This window comes from Sinohyriopsis cumingii, chromosome 12 (genome assembly GCF_028554795.1).
Source record: "Sinohyriopsis cumingii isolate HCF-2022 chromosome 12, ASM2855479v2, whole genome shotgun sequence".
Classification (NCBI taxonomy): Eukaryota; Metazoa; Mollusca; class Bivalvia; order Unionida; family Unionidae; genus Sinohyriopsis; species Sinohyriopsis cumingii.
This window is the reverse complement of record NC_142972.1, coordinates 114,361,101-114,384,656: the sequence shown is the minus strand read 5'-3', so window position 1 is coordinate 114,384,656 and position 23,556 is coordinate 114,361,101. Positions and strand designations below refer to the sequence as shown.

The 23,556-nt window shown below is 36.8% G+C and overlaps 1 protein-coding gene across 7 annotated transcripts in view; it reads left to right on the top strand.

Annotated features, from left to right (window-relative positions):
• LOC149787281 (hemocyte protein-glutamine gamma-glutamyltransferase-like) overlaps positions 1-23,556 on the top strand; it is a 146,116-nt gene that overhangs the window by 109,607 nt on the left and 12,953 nt on the right. For all 7 annotated transcript variants that reach the window (XR_016425145.1, XR_016425144.1, XM_089977812.1 and 4 more), the window contains 5 exons: positions 162-274; positions 9,138-9,229; positions 11,974-12,172; positions 13,426-13,586; positions 22,682-22,818. Coding sequence is in view for 5 of the 7 variants with exons in the window: in XM_089977812.1 (XP_089833938.1) it covers positions 162-274; positions 9,138-9,229; positions 11,974-12,172; positions 13,426-13,586; positions 22,682-22,818 (702 nt within the window). In the remaining 2 variants the exon portion in view is untranslated. The remainder of the gene's footprint in view (positions 1-161; positions 275-9,137; positions 9,230-11,973; positions 12,173-13,425; positions 13,587-22,681; positions 22,819-23,556) is intronic.

Here is a 23,556-nt window from a genome sequence, read left to right as displayed (position 1 = left end):
GATTTTCATATCAAATGAGTATTTATGTAAGGTCCTGTATGTAGATACATGTATATGATTTTATTTAATTTAAAAATATATTTCTCTGAAAATAATCATATAATTTTTCAACTTGTATTCAGTTACAGAAAACTGTGTATCTCCTTTTACCTGATTTTCAGTGTAGGCAAAAAGATTCTGACCAAAGTGCCCAACCACATGCGGGATAGATCAAATCTAAGAAATCCAGATCCTGATTGCGAGGACATCACCAGTCAATACAAATACAAAGAAGGTGAGCAGTGGTACTTATAGATTTAGCATCCATAGACATAATGTCCTTTGACCTACATATCACTAACCAAAGTGTCGTAGATACAGGACTGCAGTTGTGCAAACACATCATGTATTCCAATTTATACAGTTAAAATTTGACATTCACAGCTTCCATTGTGTTTGATTCTGTTTCACATCAATAATAATATACAGATAAGTTAGAGATGATACCACATCAATAAAACTAAATTACAGGTAAGTTAGAAATGAAGCCACATCAATAAGAATGAAATACAGGTAAATCAGAGAATAAGCAACATTAATAATATTAAAATACGGGCAAGTAAAAGATGTCACCACATCAATAAAAATAAAATACAGGCAAGTAAGAGATGTCACCACATCAATAAAAATAAAATACAGGCAAGTAAGAGATGTCACCACATCAATAAAAATAAAATACAGGTAAGTTAGAGATGTTACCACATCAATAAAAATAAAATACAGGCAAGTAAAAGATGTCACCACATCAATAAAAATAAAATACAGGTAAGTAAAAGATGTCACCACATCAATAAAAATAAAATACAGGTAAGTTAGAGATGTTACCACATCAATAAAAATAAAATACAGGTAAGTTAGAGATGTTACCACATCAATAAAAATAAAATACAGGCAAGTAAGAGATGTCACCACATCAATAAAAATAAAATAGAGGCAAGTAAGAGATGTTACCACATCAATAAAAATAAAATACAGGCAAGTAAGAGATGTCACCACATCAATAAAAATAAAATACAGGTAAGTTAGAGTGAAAGAACATCAGTAGCTAACTTCAGTGATGGAGAAATTAGCTCTTAAGGTGCATTAACAATTGGATTAAATCTTTCACATCCCCAAGCTAACCAGGCAATAAGTTTTTCTGATCACGGCTGCTTTATAAAACCTGATCAGAATGTTCTCTATGTCTTTCTTATTTACTAAGAGTCCAGATTGATCTTCCAAAAACACATTAGTGCCCTTTTTTTAGTTTTAGACTCAAATGAAAGGAGCTATTTTTATGACACATTGAGGTATCCAGCATGGACTGGCCTGGGCAGTGGTACAGGTCCACTGGATCTGTTAGTTTGGAAATCCTCAGGCATGGAGTAGTACATAATGCCAGAACCACTGGATCTGTTAGTTAATCCTCTTGGCACAGAATGTGCACAATGTTGCAAAACACAGAATGTGCACAATGTTGCAAAACACAGAATGTGCACAATGTTGCAAAACACAGAATGTGCACAATGTTGCAACCATTGGATGGTACAGGATGGAATAAGATGCTTCTCTCCCAGCTTAAAATAGTGTAATGTTAGCACAGCATCACTGGATGAACATCTTCCTTTGTGATGTCAACTGCCATGGCCATGGTGGAAGGGCTTGAAGATGAGCTCAATCACCACATGGTCCAGACCATGGTGTTCCACATTACTTTGGTGGACTTTGGCTGTGGTCATCCATTCTGGAGAGGGATGGGTTCTGCCAGGCTGTATTTTGCCCTTGACACACCACATGAAGACATTTAGCAATCTTTCCATAACAGATTGGTTGCAGCCCAGGTCAACAATGCACACCAGGATGGAGGTGACAAATATGTTACTGTTGCCCCCACTATCAAGATCCATGGAAGATACAACATCTTCATTGGTACATGGAATTTTAGAAAACTTAGGGCTATGGGAAAGTAGAAAGAACTCACACATAAGTTGGGGAGGTATAACTGGAACATTCGTGGTCTATGTCAAAAGAAAGTGAAGCATCTCTCACAGCCTCTCCTTTCCAGGTATAGTAGTGATTACCGTGGGACCACTGTCTGGCTCTGCTGGGCAGGAGGTTACTTGCATATGACCTCTCTTACACTATTGTGTCCAAAGCAGCACCTTCATGTGGGGCCCCCTGTTTTAACAGAGCTTGCTGTGGAGTGTTACCAAGTGCCTAATGGTATAACTGGGTGGGCAGACTGGGCTCATTAGCCTTGGCAGGCAGCCAGTCTAAGAGAAGGAAAACTCTGACTCCAAATCCGGGCAGATGAAGCTCATTAGCCTTGTCAGGCAGTTTGTCTAGGAGAAGGAAACTCTGAATTCAAACCCACAAAGTGCCAAGGATGATGGCTCTCTGCCTTGTGGATATCTTCGGGAGAAGAAAAGACCATGGGAGTAAACCTTGACAGAAAATCCGGAGTGGAGCCCTTAAAGCAGATGGGTGTCAACTATGACTTCCTTCCAACAGATCCTGCATCCGAACTGGTGCCAAATGTCATGCTCAGCATTCCTTTGGACCCAACCAGCAAGGATGAGAGGGGAATCCTGACATCTAGGCAGCCCAGGATCTCCATACTCTATGTCCAGGCTTGAGCCCTGGAGAGGCCACTCCAGTCTTGCTCCTGAGTGAGGAAACAACACAGAAGCTGGCAGTCTATGTCCCACCCAATTGGCATAGGGAAGGGGTGCCATGGGTCAGCTTTGACAGTGAAAGGGATCATCGCGTTCCACTGGCCAGCTACCACCTGTCTCAAGCCAGGCAGTTTCTGGTCAGTAAGGTGTTGGCCTGCCAAAGTCTGCCTGTTCTAGTGGGTGTCTAGAGCTCAGTATGTTGCTCAGCATGACAAGCAGATGCAAACTCTGCACCAGACAAAAAGAATAAGAAAGAACAAGAAACCAACAAAAAAGACCCCATTTCTTGGATTTACAAGCTGGTACATGTGCACCATGTGCACAGGCATCTCTGATGACCTCTGGGAGGTGGATGGCACCAGGAAGATGACCATCATCAACAGAGAGCTCACCAGACTAAATGTAAGCATAGCTACCCTCCAGGAAACCAGGCTCACCTTCAGCGGCTCCCTCAGAAATGAAAACTACACATTCTTCTGGAAGGATTGAGAACCTGAGGAGCCCCACCAGCATGGAGTTGTCTTAGCCATTCAAAACACCTTCCTGGCTTCAGCTGTCTCCTTCAGGGGCCACTAAGCATCTCTTGTTCATCCGCCTTGCCACTGCTGCAGGTCCTGTCACCATCCTCAGTGTCTATGCCCCCACCCTCACGTCTTCAGAAGACCAAAAGGATCAGTTCTATGGGCAGCTGGATGAACAGATCAAAGGATGCCATAAAGACAAGCCACTATTCCTCCTCTGTTACTTTAATGCCTGAGTAGGTGCAGACCACGAGTCATGGCCTAACTGCCTCAGACATCATGGCACTGGAAAGACCAACAAAAATGGCCAGAGACTGCTGGAGCTGTGCACCTACCATGACCTGTGCACTACAAACACTTTCTTCAAGTGTAAGCCAAAACACAAAGTGTCATGGAAACACACCAGGTCTCATCACTGGCACCAGCTCGACTTGGTCATCACCTGGCTCTCTGCCCTAAACAGCGTCCTCTCCACCGGAAGCTACCATAGTGCAGATTGTGACTCCGACCACTCCCTTGTGAGCAGCAGGGTGTGCCTACAGTTACACACACTACACCACTTCAATCCCAAAGGTCACCCTTGCATCAACTCTGCACAGATGTCAGTCTCCTCCAAGGTGGAGGAGTATGTGTCTGTCCTGGACCAGGCTCTCCAGGACCTGCCAGAGCATGATGCCATGGCCAAGTGGAATGTCATGAAGGGTGTCATCTACAGCACATCCATGTCCACATTTGGCAAGAAGGAACAGCCCAGTCAGGATTGGTTCAATGCACACCTTTCAAGGATGGAACCAATAATCAAGGACAAACAAAAAGCCTTCACAGCTTACAAAAAATGCCCCAATGAATGGATACTTGCTGCCCTCAGAAGTCCCCAAAGTACCACCCAATGCATTGCCAGACAGTGTACAAACAAGTACTGACAGCAACTGTGTGAAGGAATTCAGTGCAGTGTTGAGTCTGGAAACATCAAAGGCATGTAAAGTCACATAAAGAAGACCCTAGACCCTACAGTGAAAGGGTTCACACTCCCACTGAAATCTCTGATGGGAGAGAAGATCACAGATCATGAGCAACAGATGACCAGATGGGTGGAGCACTACTCAGAGCTGTACTCCTGAGAAATGTCAGTCACCAATGTGGCCCTTAGCAGCATATGGAAACTGCCCACCATGGAGGAGCTTGACAAAGTGCACACCTTTGAAGAGCTCAGCAAAGCCATTGATTCCCTTCCAATTGACAAAGTACCAGGTAGCGATGGCATCCTGCCTGAAGCTATCAAACATGGGAAACCAACATTGCTTCAGCCACTGAATGAACTACTCTGCCTCTGCTAGGAGGAAGGAGCAGTCCCTCAAGACATGCACGATGCCACCATTGTGACCCTTTACAAAAACAGGGGCAACCACAGTGACAATTACATAGGGATCTGGCTCCTGTGCATCGTTTGCAAAGTGTATGCCTGCATCCTCCTGAACAGACTACAGCTGCTGGTGGACCTTGTGTACCTGGAATCCCAGTGCAGCTTCAGAGCAGGCAGGTGGACAATAGACATTATCTTCTCCCTCCGGCAACTCCAAGAAAAGAGCAGAGAGCAAGGTCAGCCACTCTACATCATAATCATTGACCTCACCAAGGCCTTCGACCTAGTCAGTAGGAAGGGCCTATTGGAACTTCTCAGGAAGATCGGCTGCTCCACAGAACTCCACAGCATGATGATCTCTTTCCATGCTGACATGATGGGAACAGTCCTGTATGATGGATCCTCCTCAGACTACTTCCCCATCAACAGCGGCATGAAGCAGAACTGTGTGCTGGTGCTGACCCTTTTCTGGATCTTCTTCTTCCTGCTTCTTGTCCTATGCCTTCGACTTGTCCACTGATGGCATATATCTGCACACCAGGTTCAATGGGAGGCTGTTCAACCTGGCACAACTGCACTCAAAAACCAAAGTGAGGTTGGTGCTCATTAGGGAGATGCTTTTTGCTGATTATGCAGCTCTGGTGACCCACACCTAGGATTCCCTCCAGAGACTGGGAGACCATTTTGCTGATGCCTGCAAGCAGTTCGGACTCACCATCAGCCTAAAAAAGACAAATGTCAGTGAGCAAGATGTCACCACTGCCCCCATCATCAAAATCAATGGTGCCACCCTGGAAGCAGTCAACAACTTTACTTACCTGGGATCAACCATCAACAATACTCTCTTGCTCGATGTGGAGCTGGACAGAAGGCTTGGAAAGGTGAACACCATCATGGCCCGACTAACGAAGAGGGTGTGGGAAAACAACGCGCTGACAGGGCACACCAAGATCCAAGTCTACCAGGCCTGCATTCACAGCACCCTCCTATTTAGAAGTGAAACCTGGAGTACCTACATGAGGCAAGAGTGCTGGCTCAACTTCTTCCATATACGATACCTAAAACATATCTTGAAAATCAGCTGGTAAGACATCAACCCACACAGCAAGATCCTGCAGCATGCAAGTATCCCCAGTGCATACTCTCTGATGAGCAAATGCCGCCTTCAATGCCTGGGACACATCCAACACATGGAGGATGGGAGGCTGCCAAAGGACATTCTATATGGATAGTTGGCTACTGGCACCAGAAGACTTGGCCACCCCTTACTCCATTTCAAGGATGTATGCAAGAGGGACATGAAAGCATGCAACATTTCACCCAACACCTGGGAAGTACAGGCTGAGGACTGAGGCACCTGGAGACTGATGGTTCACAAGGGCATAGCAGTAGCTGATGTGAGGAGAGGCCAGCGGGCAGCAGAGAAACATGAGATAAAGAAGAGTGCGGCAGCAACCGCCGCAACTCAGCAGACTCCCCAGTATGTCTGCACCAACTACAATAGGGACTGTCACTTGCATATAGGCCTGCACAGCCACAGCAGACAATGCCAAAATCCCCAAGACAGACAACACTCCAAGGGTGCTACTTGCATGGTCTCCTGAGACTGAGCCATTAATGATGATGATGATGATGCTTTTCACTCTTTTCTGTTTTTTATTTGAAGAGCATAAACTTGTAAGACTTACTACCATCTTCCTCAGGGCAACTCCCTTCAGCATCAGAATTACACAGGCCTGTGCACCCACATCTGTCTATGATGACAATGAACTGAAGAACTTCTTTGATCAACCGCAAGATGTCATGGACAACTCACCTAAGAAGGACATTCTGTTTATAAAAAAGATACTCAAGTGTAAAGGTGGGAGCTTACTCACAGACAGTCTGGCACAGCACTTGGGGACCCTTCTGCAATACAGAAGTGAGCCACCTATAATGACCTTGTGTTAGGCAATACATTTGGCCCCCACAAAGCATCTTTAAGATAGACCTGGCACAGTCCAGATGGAAAAGATAACAACCAGATTGACTACGTTCTCGGTGAAAAATGTTTATTCAGTTAGCAGTATGGCAGTGTTGATTCAATTAGCAATATGGCAGTGTTGATTCAATTAGCAATATGGTAGTGTTGATTCAGTTAGCATTATGGTAGTGTTGATTCAATTAGCATTATGGTAGTGTTGATTCAATTAGCATTATGGTAGTGTTGATTCAATTAGCAATATGGCAGTGTTGATTCAATTAGCAATATGGTAGTGTTGATTCAGTTAGCAATATGGCAGTGTTGATTCAATTAGCAATATGGTAGTGTTGATTCAATTAGCATTATGGTAGTGTTGATTCAATTAGCAATATGGTAGTGTTGATTCAGTTAGCAAAATGGTAGTGTTGATTCAGTTAGCAATATGGCAGTGTTGATTCAATTAGCAATATGGCAGTGTTGATTCAATTAGCAATATGGTAGTGTTGATTCAGTTAGCATTATGGTAGTGTTGATTCAATTAGCAATATGGCAGTGTTGATTCAATTAGCAATATGGTAGTGTTGATTCAGTTAGCAATATGGTAGTGTTGATTCAATTAGCAATATGGTAGTGTTGATTCAATTAGCATTATGGTAGTGTTGATTCAATTAGCATTATGGTAGTGTTGATTCAGTTAGCAAAATGGCAGCATTTGAAACATCTTGTAAGAAAATATTGATTTATTTAATATGACAGCATGTAAATAGTCTTGTAAGAGGATATCTTTTAAACTTAACATTTTAATGGTATTATATTCTTTTCAAAAGAATGGATAAAATGCCTGAATATATTAATTTTTATCATATGAAAAACAATTCAGTCTGTTTGAATTTGTCAAAGTATATGAAATATATTTTTTCAGAGGAAATGTACATAATGCTTACATCTTTCAGCATTCAAGAAGTGTCCACAAATTCAATATATCTGCTTATACAGTATGACCTGTATTGAAAGACCACCCCTACAGCCAAAACTTGGCTTGGAGACAGCTTGTCTATCTTGACAGCTATAACACAATATTATCAATAAATCTGTACATGGAGACCCAGCCTCTTAAAACAGTTGGTCTAGCATAACAGATATCTCTCAAATCAGGTTTTTCTATAGTAATCAAGATTAATGCTGACTGTGACTTTCTCAGGTTGGAACCATGCCTGTAGAAAAATTCATCAGTATGTCTGGAACACTCTTGATGAGAATAGATATTGCCACATCTCACTTGTTAGATCTGTTATTTGCTTTTCTTTTCTTTTCCATATTGAGATTGCTCATACCTTTGCAGGGTTACTTGTCCATTATCTTCATACCTTTGTCAGAGATACTTGTCCATTATCTTCATACCTCTGTCAGGGATACTTGTCCATTATCTTCATACCACTGTCAGGAATACTTGTCCATTATCTTCATACCTTTACAGGGATACTTGTCCATTATCTTCATGCCTTTTTCAGGGTTACTTGTCCATTATGAGACTGTTCATATCTTTGTCAGGGTTCCTCTTTTCTGTAAGTATGTCACACAAAGCACTGAATAATGTGGCTTATTTCCCCTGGCAAACTTACTTCCCCTGGCAAACTGCCTTCTAACTAACGATAAGATTGGATACATTAGATTCTGAATGTAGAACAGAAATTAATTCAAATGCAAAGGCCATAATGGAAATTTAATCACTGATACGTTATTTGAAACAAAAACACAAGAAAAACTACATGCAAACAGAAATAGCAAGTAATGATGTAACCGATAATCTGTTTATTATTCATTCAGTGGTTTAATGTTGTACTTCCTTCAAAAATCAGAATTACCACAAAATGGGAACACAAGATCTGCTAGAAAGACAGATACATAGTTTAGTATTTCAATTTTCTGTAAAAGTAATCACATGTATGTGCATTGAGAATGGCATGTCTTTGCAGGTCTATACAGTAATTGAAGCATTCTGACCTTGTCTTCTAGCTAGGGTGTATACAGTAATTAAAGTATTATGACTTTGTATTCCATGCAGCTACTGTACAGTAATTGTAACATTTTGACATTGTTTTCCATGCATGCTCTGTACAGTAATTGTAACATTTTGACATTGTTTCCATACATGTTCTGCACAGTAATTGTAACATTTTGACCTTGTCTTCCATGCATGTTCTGTACAGTAATTGTAACATTTTGAACTTGTCTTCCATGCAGCTTCTGTACAGTAATTATGACATTTTGACTTGTCTTCCATGCAGCTTCTGTACAGTAATTGTAACATTTTGACTTGTCTTCCATGCAGCTTCTGTACAGTAATTGTAACATTTTGACTTGTCTTCCATGCATGTTCTGTACAGTAATTGTAACATTTTGACTTGTCTTCCATGCAGCTTCTGTACAGTAATTGTAACATTTTGACTTGTCTTCCATGCAGCTTCTGTACAGTAATTGTAACATTTTGACTTGTCTTCCATGCATGTTCTGTACAGTAATTGTAACATTTTGACTTGTCTTCCATGCAGCTTCTGTACAGTAATTGTAACATTTTGACCTTGTCTTCTATGCAGGGTCTGTGGAGGAAAGAGGTGCAGTCAGAAGAGCTAAGCTTAGTTTTAAACATCTGAATGTCAATATTCAAGGACATGAATCCAAAGAAAAGGTGAGAACCTACTGGGTATTTTTATAAGTTTTTTTTCCATTTGATCTACTGGGTATTTTTATAACAATTTTTTTCTCCATGAGAACCTACTGAGTATTTGTACAATAGTTTTTTCACAAGGACCTACTGGGTATTTACACTAGCAGCTTTTTATGTCCCACTTAAAACAAATAGACATTTTGTCAAATATAGTTTTGTTTAAAGTGTAATGATGTCACTTATTAAACAGCCTAGCTGGTCCAGATCCTTTATGCCAATTACTATTTACAATCTAGCTGGTCTGTATCCTTTATGCCAATTACTAAACAACCTGGCTGGTCCAGGTCCTTTTTACCTATTACTATTTACAGCCTAGTTGGTCAAAGTCCTTTATGCCAACTACTATTTACAACCTAGCTGGTCAAGGTCCTTTATGCCAATTACTGAACAGCCTAACTGGTCCAGGTCCTTTTTACCTCTTAGCATTTACAGCCTAGCTGGTCCAGGTACTTTTTGCCAATTACTAAACAACCTAGCTGGTCAAGGACCTTTGTGCCAAATACTTGTTGGTGTCCATCCTTTGTCTTCCTGCTGCATACCTATTAATTAGACAAAGAAAGGATAAATCAGATTTTGTAGGATTTCTTTTATTTAGAAGTTTTCGAATTTTTAGGAAACATATAAACTTTCAAGCTTCATTACTGACAGAAATAAAAAATAAGTTGTTTTATTTATACTATTACTTAATGTTTCCACTTCTATGCTTGTTATATTTATACTAGTAATGTTTCCACTTCTATGCTTGTTATATTTATACTAGTAATGTTTCTACTTCTATGCTTGTTATATTTATACTAGTAATGTTTCTACTTCTATGCATGTTGTATTTATACTAGTATGTTTCCACTTCTATGCTTGTTTTTCTACTAGTAACATTTCCACTTCTATGCTTGTCATATTTATACTAGTAATGTTTCCACTTTATAAGGAGGTTCTCCCAAAAATATGTTCTTCAGTAAGTGTGTACTTAGAGATGTAATATTGATAAAGAGATACATCTTAAACATGTGGTATTTAAAAGGAGCTGTCAGTTAGACAGGTTCTTTGCATGGAGATGTCAGCTAAGACAGGTTCTTTGCATGGAGGTGTCTGCTAAGACAGATATTAGCTGAGACATGCTCCTTACAAGGTGGTATCAGCTAAAACAGATGTTCTTTACAAAAGGTATTAGCTAAGACAGGTGTTCTTTACAAGAGGAATTAGGTAAGACAGATGTTCTTTACAAGAGGTATTAGCTAAGACAGGTGTTCTTTACAAGAGGTATTAGCTGAGACATGCTCCTTACAAGGTGGTATCAGCTAAAACAGATGTTCTTTACAAGAGGTATTGGGTAAGACAGGTGTTCTTTGCAATGAAATGTCAGCTGAGTAAAGTTACACCATATTTTTATATTGAGACCTTACCAACATCATTTGAAGTTCAAGGACAAAATGTCTTACACAAGTGCTCTATCATAGGGCTAAATTTAGCTATTTCAGGTGGTATGGTATTTATTTAAGTTTTAGAAGAGAAGATATATTTGTGTATAAATTTTCTAAATTCTCTCCATAAATTTAATAACAGTATGTCTAGGATAGAGGAGTAACTCTACAGTCACTGTTAATGTAGAGGTCTGAGATTTGGGGGAATACAGTATTTATCAGCAGCATTTCAAATGCTACGGTGTCAAGTTACAGTCTTGAGAAACTGAAACATTGGACAGTTGGATTATGTGTTTGTAATGCTAATTAAAATCAATTATAGCAAGTCTGCCTTAATTCTTAAACATTAAAATTAGTGACCATTTGAAGGGAAATTTGAATATCTTTTAGTAGGTATAAAGTGCTTAAAATAGAGTTGGGTAGTTATAGTTTAATTTTGAATTAATTTGCTCGAAAAGGATTAAGTTGCAAGTAATTTCCTACTCAAAATAATATTTTTGGAAATTCTAACATACAGTATCAGTGGGAAAAGAGAAAGAGTGTGTATGGAGAGTAGATATATGGCTTTATTTTGGATTACATAATTTAGATTCTGTGCATTTTGATACGTAGATTAGAGTTAGATAAAGGGTCTGCACCTAACACAATCGGACCAGAAGTTTACTTTTAGAATAGGTCTTCAGGGAATGTTCTCTCTGAAGTCCGCTAGGATTGTTTAAAAATTCCATGTCAAACATAGTGCAGAGAGATGTGCTCAATGAAACTTAAATCCAAGTAAGTAAGTGCAGGGAGTCAGCATGAAGAACTAGAGGTATCAGAGTTCCATTAAATGTAGAAAAGAAGAAACCCTCTTGCTTGTGACTAATTCCCCATGGCGCAGTTACATCAAAAGGTGCTACAACAGCTCCCTCCATTGCTCAAATCCAAAACTACTCCAAAATATTTTGACGAATCAAAAGGCTGCATCTGTTGATGTTGATTTAGATTTCCAAGTGTGAAGTGAGATCTTTTACTTGAAAAATTTTATGATTGATAGTAGAATTGTTTATACTGTCTCAATCACACATACAAAATTATCTATGGAATGGAGTCTGTCATTTGCAGCTTTAAAAGCTTGGTCAAATTATTTGTCCCATTCATAGAATTCATTCTTTATTTTACTGATGATTTATCTTTTTTACATTTTGAACATGTAACATTTACTGTAAAAATGTTTTTCTTTCTGGCTTAAAGATGTCCCCACAAGATCAACATTTTTTAAAATGCAATTCCAAAATTTTGTAGGATGTGGTAATGGAACTGGTGGATATAGACGACATGGAAATAGGACATGACTTTAATGTCACTGTCCAGGTCTCCAACAATTCCAAGGACAATAGGACTGTGAACGGATTCCTGCAGTGCTGCTCTATGTACTACACTGGGGTTGCCAGTAAAGAGGTCAAGAAACAACCAGTTGAGGTTATTCTAAGTCCAGGACAGAGTAAGTTACAGGATTTGTCATATAAAAGGCTGGATTTCTACCTAAAAATGTTGGTGAATAAAGGGAGAAGAAGTGATCTTATTCTAAGACAAATCTGCCCTATTGTTTCTTAAAGTGACATTTGGTCACATGGTAAAAAGTATAAACTGGAAACAGCTGGCCAGAATTTCTAAAATGTGAATGAAATAATCACTTATCACACTGAAATGCTCACTTATCACACTGAAATAATTAATACACTGAAATACTCATCACAATGAAATAATTAACACACTGAAAAACTTATCACACTGAAATAATTACCACACTTTAATACTCACTTATAACACTGAAATTATAAATTACCACACTGAAATACTATCACACTGAAATAATTATAACATTAAAATACTTATTTATCACACTGAAATAATCACCACACTGAAATAATTATCACATTGAAATATTCATTTATCACACTGAAATAATTATTGCACTGAATACTCACTCATCACACTGAAATAATTACCACACTGAAATACTCACTTTTCACACTGAAATAATTACCACATTGAAATACTCACTTACCACACTGAAATAATTGCCACACTGAAATACTCACTTATGACAATGAAATAATTACCACACTGAAATACTTATCACACTTAAATAATTATCATGTTGAAATGCTCATTTATCACACTGAAATAATTACCATACTTACTTATCACACTGAAATAATGACCACACTGAAATACTCACTTATCACATTGAAATAATTAACATACTAAAATACTTACTTATCACAATGAAATAATTACCACACTGAAATTCTTACTTGTCACACTGAAATAATTATCACATTGAAATACTCATTTATCACACTGACATAATTATTGCACTGAAGTACTTTATGCAGTTAATATAATATGATTGTTTTTGGCTTATGAGAACCAATTATAATTTGATTTTTTATTGACTTTTGAGAGCCAGTTAGAATGTGCTTGGTTCCTGACCATTGCAACCAAATACAATGCAATGTCAAATGATTAAATATGAGTTTGTGTTGTAATGCACTGTTAGGACACTGACTCATTGCAACAATGACCAATGTAAGGCTCCCTTACTTATAACATGGCCCTGTGAAGTGTTATACAGAGGGGAACCCTTCTGTATCTAATGCATAAGTAATTAGCAATCAATTTCTTTTAAGCAAAATCTATGAGTTTGTTTTTTCTTTGTTTGTTATGACTTCACTACTTTAATGTTTTCAGGCGAGAAGCTTACAATGGTGGTGACCCCAACTGACTATCTAGAGAAACTTGAAGACCATTGTCTGATGAGAATTTCTTATGGCCTCCGGGTGAAGGAAACTCACCAAGTTGGTATAGATGAAGATGAATTCAGACTTCGTAAACCTCATCTTGTCATTAAGGTATTTCATATTTGCATTCATTTTTTTCTGCAAACTATATTTTACATTAATTGCATAAAATTTGTAACAACACATAATACAAACTCTTATTAACACAGACTGAAGGGAGCACAGAGAGGGTTGCTGAAATTGTTTGTCCAACTTCAAAACTACATAGTGTTGACTATTTGTCTTTGGATTGATTTTGTAGTTTTAAAATATGTTTTCTTATTAATTGTTATCCAGAAACGTTGTTCCTTCAAACTTTCTGCATCAGAATGTGGCCCTTTTATAGTTGCTTAACATGGAAAAAGACACAAATAACATACTGTAATCAACATATGTTATTTCCTTCTAAAACAAATTACTGAGACCACAAGTTACTCCAATTCCACTTCTGTCCTCATTGTGGAAGAGATCAATTTTGAGGGTCCTTGCCAGCAGGCTGACAAAGTTTCTGCTGGAGAATGACCTTGTCGACACATTTGTCCATACGGCAGGCATACCAGGATTGGCTACATCATTACAGAGTGATTTGAAACATGATCTAGGAAGCAGAGGTGAAGGTTTATTACCATTATTGTGGCGTGACTAGATTGTATGTCTCAGTTCTGCATGGATTCATTTGGTATATGATGAAGTTCCTCTTCATCCCAGTGAAGATCCAGATAATTGTCTTTGCTTACTATGGTGGCTTCAAGATACAGTACACACCATAGTCCTTACAATTAGGGCTTCAAGACACAGTTCACAACAAAGTCATTACAATAAGGACTTCAAGATACAGTACACAACATAGTCCTTACAATGAGATGTTCAAGATACAGGACAAAACATAGTCTTTACAATGAGGGTTTCAAGATACAGCACACAACATAGTCTTTACAATGAGGGCTTCAAGATATGGCAAACAACATAGTCCTTACAATGAGGGTTTCAAGATACAGTACACAACATAGTCCTTACAATGAGGGTTTCAAGATACAGCACACAACATAGTCTTTACAATGAGGGCTTCAAGATATGGCAAACAACATAGTCCTTACAATGAGGGTTTCAAGATACAGTACACAACATAGTCCTTACAATGAGGGTTTCAAGATACAGTACACAACATAGTCCTTACAATGAGGACTTCAAGATACAGCACACAACATAGTCCTTACAATGAGGGCTTCAAGATACAGTTCACAACAAAGTCCTTACAAGAGACTGGCAAAACTTGGAATGTGGGATTTAAATGGGCTGCTGTATTGCACAGTGTTTGTCTTGGAAGTCACTGTAGCTACAAAGATACGAGCATAGCTACTCCAGAGGGTCAGGAGCTTGTACCAGTACTGTATCCATGGATGACCCTACACCAATACATGCATTCAAGGATAATCCTATGCCAATCATTCATTCATGGCTGGTCCACTCCAGTACATGCATTCATGGCTGGTCCACTCCAGTGCATGCATTTGTGAATGGTCCACCCCTTACATGCATTCATGGATGATCCTACTCCATTACATGGATTCATTAATGATTCTACACCAATTATTCAATCATGGATAATCCTACTACAATCATTTATTCATGTATGATCCACCCCTTAAATGCATTCATGCTTGGTCCTACTCCAATACATGCATGGATGATCTTACTCCAATACATGCATTCATGGATGATCCACTCCAATACATGGATTCATGGATGATCTTACTCCAATACATGTATTCAAGGATAATCCTGTGCCAATCATTAATTCATGGCTGGTCCACTCCAGTGCATGTATTCGTGGCTGGTCCGTCCAGTGCATGCATTCATGGATGGTCCACCCCTTACATACATTCATGGATGATCCTACTCCATTACATGGATTCATTAATGATTCTACACCAATTATTCAATCATGGATAATCCTACTACAGTCATTCATTCATGTATGATCCACCCCTTACATGCATTCATGCTTGGTCCTACTCCAATACATGCACAGATGATCTTACTCCAATACATGCATTCATGGATGATCCACTCCAATACATTCATGGATGCTCCTACACCAGTAAATACATTCATGGATGATCCTACACCAATACATAAATTCATGGATGATTTACTCCAATACATGCATTCATGGATGATATTACACAAATACATACATTCATGGATGGTCCACTCCAATACCTACATTCATGGATGATCCACTCCAATACATGCATGGATGATCCTACTCCAATATATGCATTCATGGATGATCCTAAACCAATGCATGCAGGGACAGTCCTGCTTCAATACATGCATGAATGCTCCCATTCCAATACATGTATTCATAAATGAACTTACTCCAATCATTCATGAATGAATGATCCTACTCTGCTAAACATATCAGAGAATCACCAGAAGCAGTTTTTAAACACCTACACCATTACATGCATGTGTGATCCTACTCCAATCATTCATTCATAGCTAATCATGGAACAGTACAGTTTGATAGAAGAGTCTGTAAGGAACAGCTCCATGCATTGGCTAGTGTATGACAGGTTTCCAACTGAAGCCAACATTGCAAAAGTTGATAAATGCTAAAACACTGCAGGATATGCTTAGTGTAAAAACCGTGCATCAGGTCTTTGCTCATGATGCAATGTGTATCATGATAACTGGGTGGCAATGCAATACATTCCATGATATGTATCATACAGTTGGCAGACAATAAAATACATTCCATGATATGTATCATACAGTTGACAGACAATACAATACATTTCATGATATGTATCATATGGTTGACAGACAATACAATACATTTCATGATATGTATCATACAGTTGACAGACAATACAATACATTTCATGATATGTATCATACAATTGACAGACAATACATTTCATGATATGTATCATACAGTTGGCAGACAATACAATACATTCCATGATATGTATCATACAGTTGACAGACAATACAATACATTCCATGATATGTATCATACAGTTGACAGACAATACAATACATTTCATGATATGTATCATACGGTTGACAGACAATACATTTCATGATATGTATCATACAGTTGACAGACAATACAATACATTTCATGATATGTATCATACAGTTGACAGACAATACAATACATTTCATGATATGTATCACACAATTGGTAGACAATACAATATATATATTGTAATACAGGTTTGGTGATACAATACATATTATTATGATGCAGACCGTTTGTCTTTGCATGTAATGCCTTTGTTGCCATGTTGAGATGGTAAAAATGCAGCAAAGTTACTAGTATTACGAAGTTACTAATATTATAAAGTTACCAGTATTACAAATTTACTAGTATTACAAAGTTACTAGTATTACAAAGTTACTAATATTATAAAGATACTAATATTACAAAGTTACTAGTATTACAAATTTACTAGTATTACAAATTTACTAGTATTACAAAGTTACTAATATTATAAAGTTACTAGTATTACAAATTTTACTAGTATTACAAAGTTACTAGTATTACAAAGTTACTAATATTACAATAAAAATTTACTAGTATTACAAAGTTACTACTATTACAAAGTTACTAGTATTACAAATTACTAGCATTACAAAGGTAGTAGTATTACAAAGTTACTAGTATTAAAAAAATACTAGTATTACAGTGATACTTATATTATAAGTTACTAATATTACAAAGTTACTAGTATTACCAATTTTAATAATATTATAAAATTACTAGTATTACAAATTTTACTAGTATTACAAAGTTACTAGTATTACAAAGTTACTAATATTACAATGCAAATTTACTAGTATTACAAATTACTAGTATTACAAAGTTACTAGTATTACAAATTACTAGTATTACAAAGTTACTAGTATTACAAATTACTAGTATTACAAATTACTACTATTACAAAGTTACTAGTATTACAAATTACTAGTATTACAAATTACTAGTATTACAAAGTTACTAGTATTAAAAAAATACTAGTATTACAGTGATACTTATATTATAAGTTACTAATATTACAAAGTTACTAGTATTACCAATTTTATTAGTATTACCCAAATAAATCATGACTGATTTGCAGATTCTGCATATGATCTTGTTATTAACTATGCATCACTTTTGTAATTATCTGACTCACAAAACCAGATTATTTCCAGACAATGCAGTATTGTCACACTCCTACTGCAATGTTATTGTGTACTAAATTGATGCATTGTCACTCTCCCATTGCAATATGTATTGTGTACTATATTGATGTATTGTCACACTCCCAATTCAATGTTATTGTGTACTAGATTGATGTATTGTCACACTCACATTGCAATATGTATTGAGTACTACATTGATGTATTGACACACTCCTATTGCAATATTACTGTGTACTATATTGATGTATTGTCACACTCCCAATTCAATGTTATTGTGTACTAGATTGATGTATTGTCACACTCCCATTGCAATATGTATTGTGTACTATATTGATGTATTGTCACACTCCCAATTCAATGTTATTGTGTACTACATTGATGCATTGTCACTCTCCCATTGCAATATGTATTGTGTACTATATTGATGTATTGTCACACTCCCAATTCAATGTTATTGTGTACTAGATTGATGTATTGTCACACTCACATTGCAATATGTATTGAGTACTAGATTGATGTATTGACACGCTCCTATTGCAATATTACTGTATACTACATTGATGTATTGTTGCACTCCCATTGCAGTAAATATTGTTTACTACATTAATGTATTGTCACACTCTTATTGCAATATTATTGTGTAATAAATTGATGTACTTCACACTTCTATTGCAATATTATTGTGTACTACATTGATGTATTGTCACACTCCTATTACAATATTATTGTGTACCACATGGATGTATTGTCACACTCCCATTGCAATATTATTGTGTACTACATTAATGTATTGTCACACTCTTATTGCAATATTATTGTGTACTATATTGATGTATTGTCGCACTCCCAATGCAATATGTATTGTGTACTACATTGATGTATTGTCTCACTCCTATTGCAATATGTATTGTGTACTACATTGATGTATTGTCACACTCTTATTGCAATATTATTGTGTACTATACTGATGTATGGTCACATTCCCATTGCAATATTGTTGTGTACTACGTTGATGTATTGTCACACTTCCAATACAATATGTATGGTGTACTACATTGATGTATTGTCACACTCCCAATGCAATATTATTGTGTACTACAATGATGTATTGTCACACTCCTATTGCAATATTATTGTGTAACTACATTGATGTATTGTCACACTCTTATTGCAATATTATTGTGTACTATATTGATGTATTATCACACTCTTATTGCAATATGTATTGTGCACTACATATATCTATTGTCACACTCTTATTGCAATATGTATTGTGTACTACAATGATGTATTGTCACACTCCTATTGCAATATTATTGTGTAACTACATTGATGTATTGTCACATTCCCATTGCAATATGTATTGTGTACTATATTGATGTATTGTCACACTCTTATTGTAATATGTATTGTGTACTACATATATCTATTGTCACACTCTTATTGCAATATGTATTGTGTAACTACATTGATGTATTGTCACATTCCTATTGGAATTATTGTGTACTACATTGATGTATTGTCACATTCCCATTACAATATGTAGTGTGTACTACACTGATGTATTGTCACACTCATATTGCAATATTATTGTGTACTATATTAATGTATTGTCATACTCCAAATGCAATATGTATTGTGTACATTGATGCATTGTCACACTCCCAATGCAATATTATTGTGTACTAGATTAATGTATTGTCACACTCTCAATACAATATGTATTGTTTACTACATTGATGTATTGTCACACAACCATTGCAATATGTTTTGTGTGCTACACTGATGTATTGTCACATTCCCAATACAATATTTATTGTGTACTAAATTGATATATTTGTCACATTCCCAATGCATTGTGTTTTGTGTACTACAATGATGTATTGTCACACTCCCAATGCAATATTATTGTGTACTACAATGATGTATTGTCACACTCCCAATGCAACATTATTGTGTACTACATTGATGTATTGTCTCACTCCCAATACAATATGTATTGTGCACTACATTGATGTCTTGTTACACAACCATTGCAATATGCACTGTGTACTACACTGATGTATTGTCACATTCCCAATACAATTTGTATTGTGTACTAAATTTATGTATTTCTCACACTCTCAATGCATTATTATTGTGTTTTACATTGATGTATTGTCAGACTTCCAATACAATATGTATGGTGTACTACATTGATGTATTGTCACCCTCCCAATGCAATATTATGGTGTACTACATTGATGTATTGTCACACTCCCAATGCAATATTATTGTGTACTACATTTATATATTGTCACACTTCCAGTACAATATGTATGGTGTACTACATTGATGTATTGTCACACTCCCAATGCAATATTATTGTGTACTACATTGATATATTGTCACACTTCCAATACAATATGTATGGTGTACTACATTGATGTATTGTCACACTCCCAATGCAATATTATTGTGTACCACATTGATATATTGTCACACTCCCAATGCAATATGTATTGTGTACTACATTGATGTATTGTCACACAACCATTGCAATATTATTGTGTACTACATTGATGTATTGTCACACAACCATTGCAATATGTATTGTGTACTACATTGATGTATTGTCACACTCCCAATACAATATGTGTTGTGTACTACATTGATGCATTGTCACACTCCCATTGCAATAAATATTGTTTACTACATTAATGTATTGTCACACTCTTATTGCAATATTATTGTGTACTACATTGATGTATTGACACACTCCTATTACAATATTATTGTGTACTACATTGATGTATTGTCACACTCCCATTGCAATATGTATTGTGTACTACATTGATGTATTGTCACACTCCCATTGCAATATGCATTGTGTACTACATTGATGTATTGTCACACTCCCATTGCAATATGCATTGTGTACTACATTGATGTATTGTCACACTCCTATTACAATATTATTGTGTACTACATTGATGTATTGTCACACTCCCATTGCAATATGCATTGTGTACTACATTGATGTATTGTCACACTCCCATTGCAATATGCATTGTGTACTACATTGATGTATTGTCACACTCCTATTACAATATTATTGTGTACTACATTGATGTATTGTCACACTCCCATTGCAATATGCATTGTGTACTACATTGATGTATTGTCACACTCCCATTGCAATATGCATTGTGTACTACATTGATGTATTGTCACACTCCTATTACAATATTATTGTGTACTACATTGATGTATTGTCACACAACCATTGCAATATGTATTGTGTACTACATTGATGTATTGTCACACTCCCAATACAATATGTGTTGTGTACTACATTGATGCATTGTCACACTCCCATTGCAATAAATATTGTTTACTACATTAATGTATTGTCACACTCTTATTGCAATATTATTGTGTACTACATTGATGTATTGACACACTCCCATTGCAATATGTATTGTGTACTACATTGATGTATTGTCACACTCCTATTACAATATTATTGTGTACTACATTGATGTATTGTCACACTCCCATTGCAATATGCATTGTGTACTACATTGATGTATTGTCATCCATATCACACATCACACTATACTTATGCATTGTCACATTCCAAATGCAATTTGTATTGTGATATTCTAACAGTAGTATAGGTATCAATGCAGTACAGTGTATATCATCACAGAAAATAACATTGTTCTGATATCTATCAATGAATCACTATACCTCTAATAGTTAATGCCTTTCCCAAGCCACATAAGCTTGGAGGCATAAACTGTACTCAAACAATTGCAGACTGAGGGCCAAAAATCAATCCAGATAACCATGTTCCAACTTGTTAAAGTGTGTACTAGATGGAACATAGCCAAGTTCAGGAAACCTTGTGCTAACGTCATGAAGTTTTATGTGAGATGGTAAGCAGCCAAGTCCAGAAAACCATGTGACAACTTCATCATGTTTGTAGCAGATGGTACACAGCCAAGTCTAGGAAAGCATGTGCAAACTTCATCAAGTTTTTGTGCCAGATGGTACACAGCCAGTCAACCAACTTTGTGCCAGATGGTATGCAGCCAGTCAACCGATTTTTTTACCTAATGGTACACAGCCACTTAACCAAGTTTGTACCAGGTGGTACACAGCCAGATAACCAAACCCAGAAGCATAATGAAATCTTTTAAGCAGGAAATACCATGTTTAATCTAGCTGGGATGCTGCAGCTCCCTCCAAAGATTATGCTTCCACAGCTCCAACCATACTTCCTAATTTGCTCAAGTTCCAGATGAACACTGACTGAATGCCAGCTTACAGTGTCCTGGGAAGATGACATTGAGGAGGCTTATCAATAAATGTTTGCAAAATATGATAATCTCATGCATAAAGTGTTGATCAAAAAGCCATTGCTTACTGGCTGAAGTGGGTTGCCATGATTTTGTGGCACATTCCATGATAAGATTGTGGAAAGGCATTGGAGTATCAGGAAAACAAGGAGACTTGTCTGCAAAAAGCTTTGAGGACATGACAAAGACAGATTCTTGTTTGATTTATGGAAAAGAAATCATTCCAGCAGTTAGGATGGCTAGCAGAACATGACCCCATACTTTTGTGTCATGGTCCCACTACCCAAATTTTGAATTGGTACTGTAATTAATGGACCAAAACGGTTCCAGGGGATCTCAGGGGATGATTCTGCTGACCTTGCATGCAGCCAATTATTGCCTTCATGTGTATATTTATCAACATTATTAAAAATTGCTACAATTGCCTGTGAAATGAAAATACATATGCAGCGTATTCAAATGATTACAATATGTGGGGGTTTGAATTCTAATTCTATTATACCCAGGAATTGTATCACACAGTGGTTGGCATGTATTGTTTCTTTTTAAAAAACAACAATATTTTTGCAAAGTACAAAACTTTACATTTATTTATTGGACTTATTTTCATAATATCCTTGTTTTCAGGCTCCCAAGGAAGCCAAAGTTGAAGATACTTTCAAGGTGGAGGTGTCATTTGAAAATCCACTTCCTGTCTCACTGACTTGCTGTCATCTCATGGTTGAGGGCAGTTGCCTGGCATCATCAAAGAGAGAAGATCTCAGGTTAGTCTTTGGTTGTCTTGTGTGTAAATCTGTCGATCTGCTTTTTTGTTGTTGTTAAAACATATATGAGTGAAACATTAATCAATATTGTTACGATAGCCTGGAATGTTTAGGCACACAAGTACTTTTTAATGCATGTTATGTGAGATTATTAAACACTGCTGTTGAATAATTAAAAACAAGAGGGACATGTTTGAAGAATGAAAAATAACAGGGACACATTTGAAGAATGACAAAAAAACAAGACCACATTTGGAGAATGAAAAATAACAGGGCCACATTTGAATAATGAAAAATAACAGGGCCACATTTGGAGAATGAAAAATAACTGGGCCACATTTGAATATTCAAAAACAACAGGGCCACATTTGAATAATGAAAAACAACAGGGCCACACTTTTGCAAAACATGGCAGTAAAGGATGTAAAAAACAAGGCTGAAATGAGAGCCAAGAATTAGAAGCTGAGGGTCCCATGGAATCTCACAAGACCTTTGATGATAGTGTCATCAGATTTAGGCAACATGACAAATATATAAGACCTTCCATGATGGTGTCATGGGGTTTATGTAAACTGACATAAATTAGTGAAACTTTTGATGACAGTGTCATTGGATTTATGTAACTTTATATAAATAAGTGAAACCTTGGATGACTACCAATAAATTGTTCCCATCATTCTGCTAAATGAATAAAATAACTGAATATTATAAACTGTCCAGAGTCCTTCTCTTTTTGGG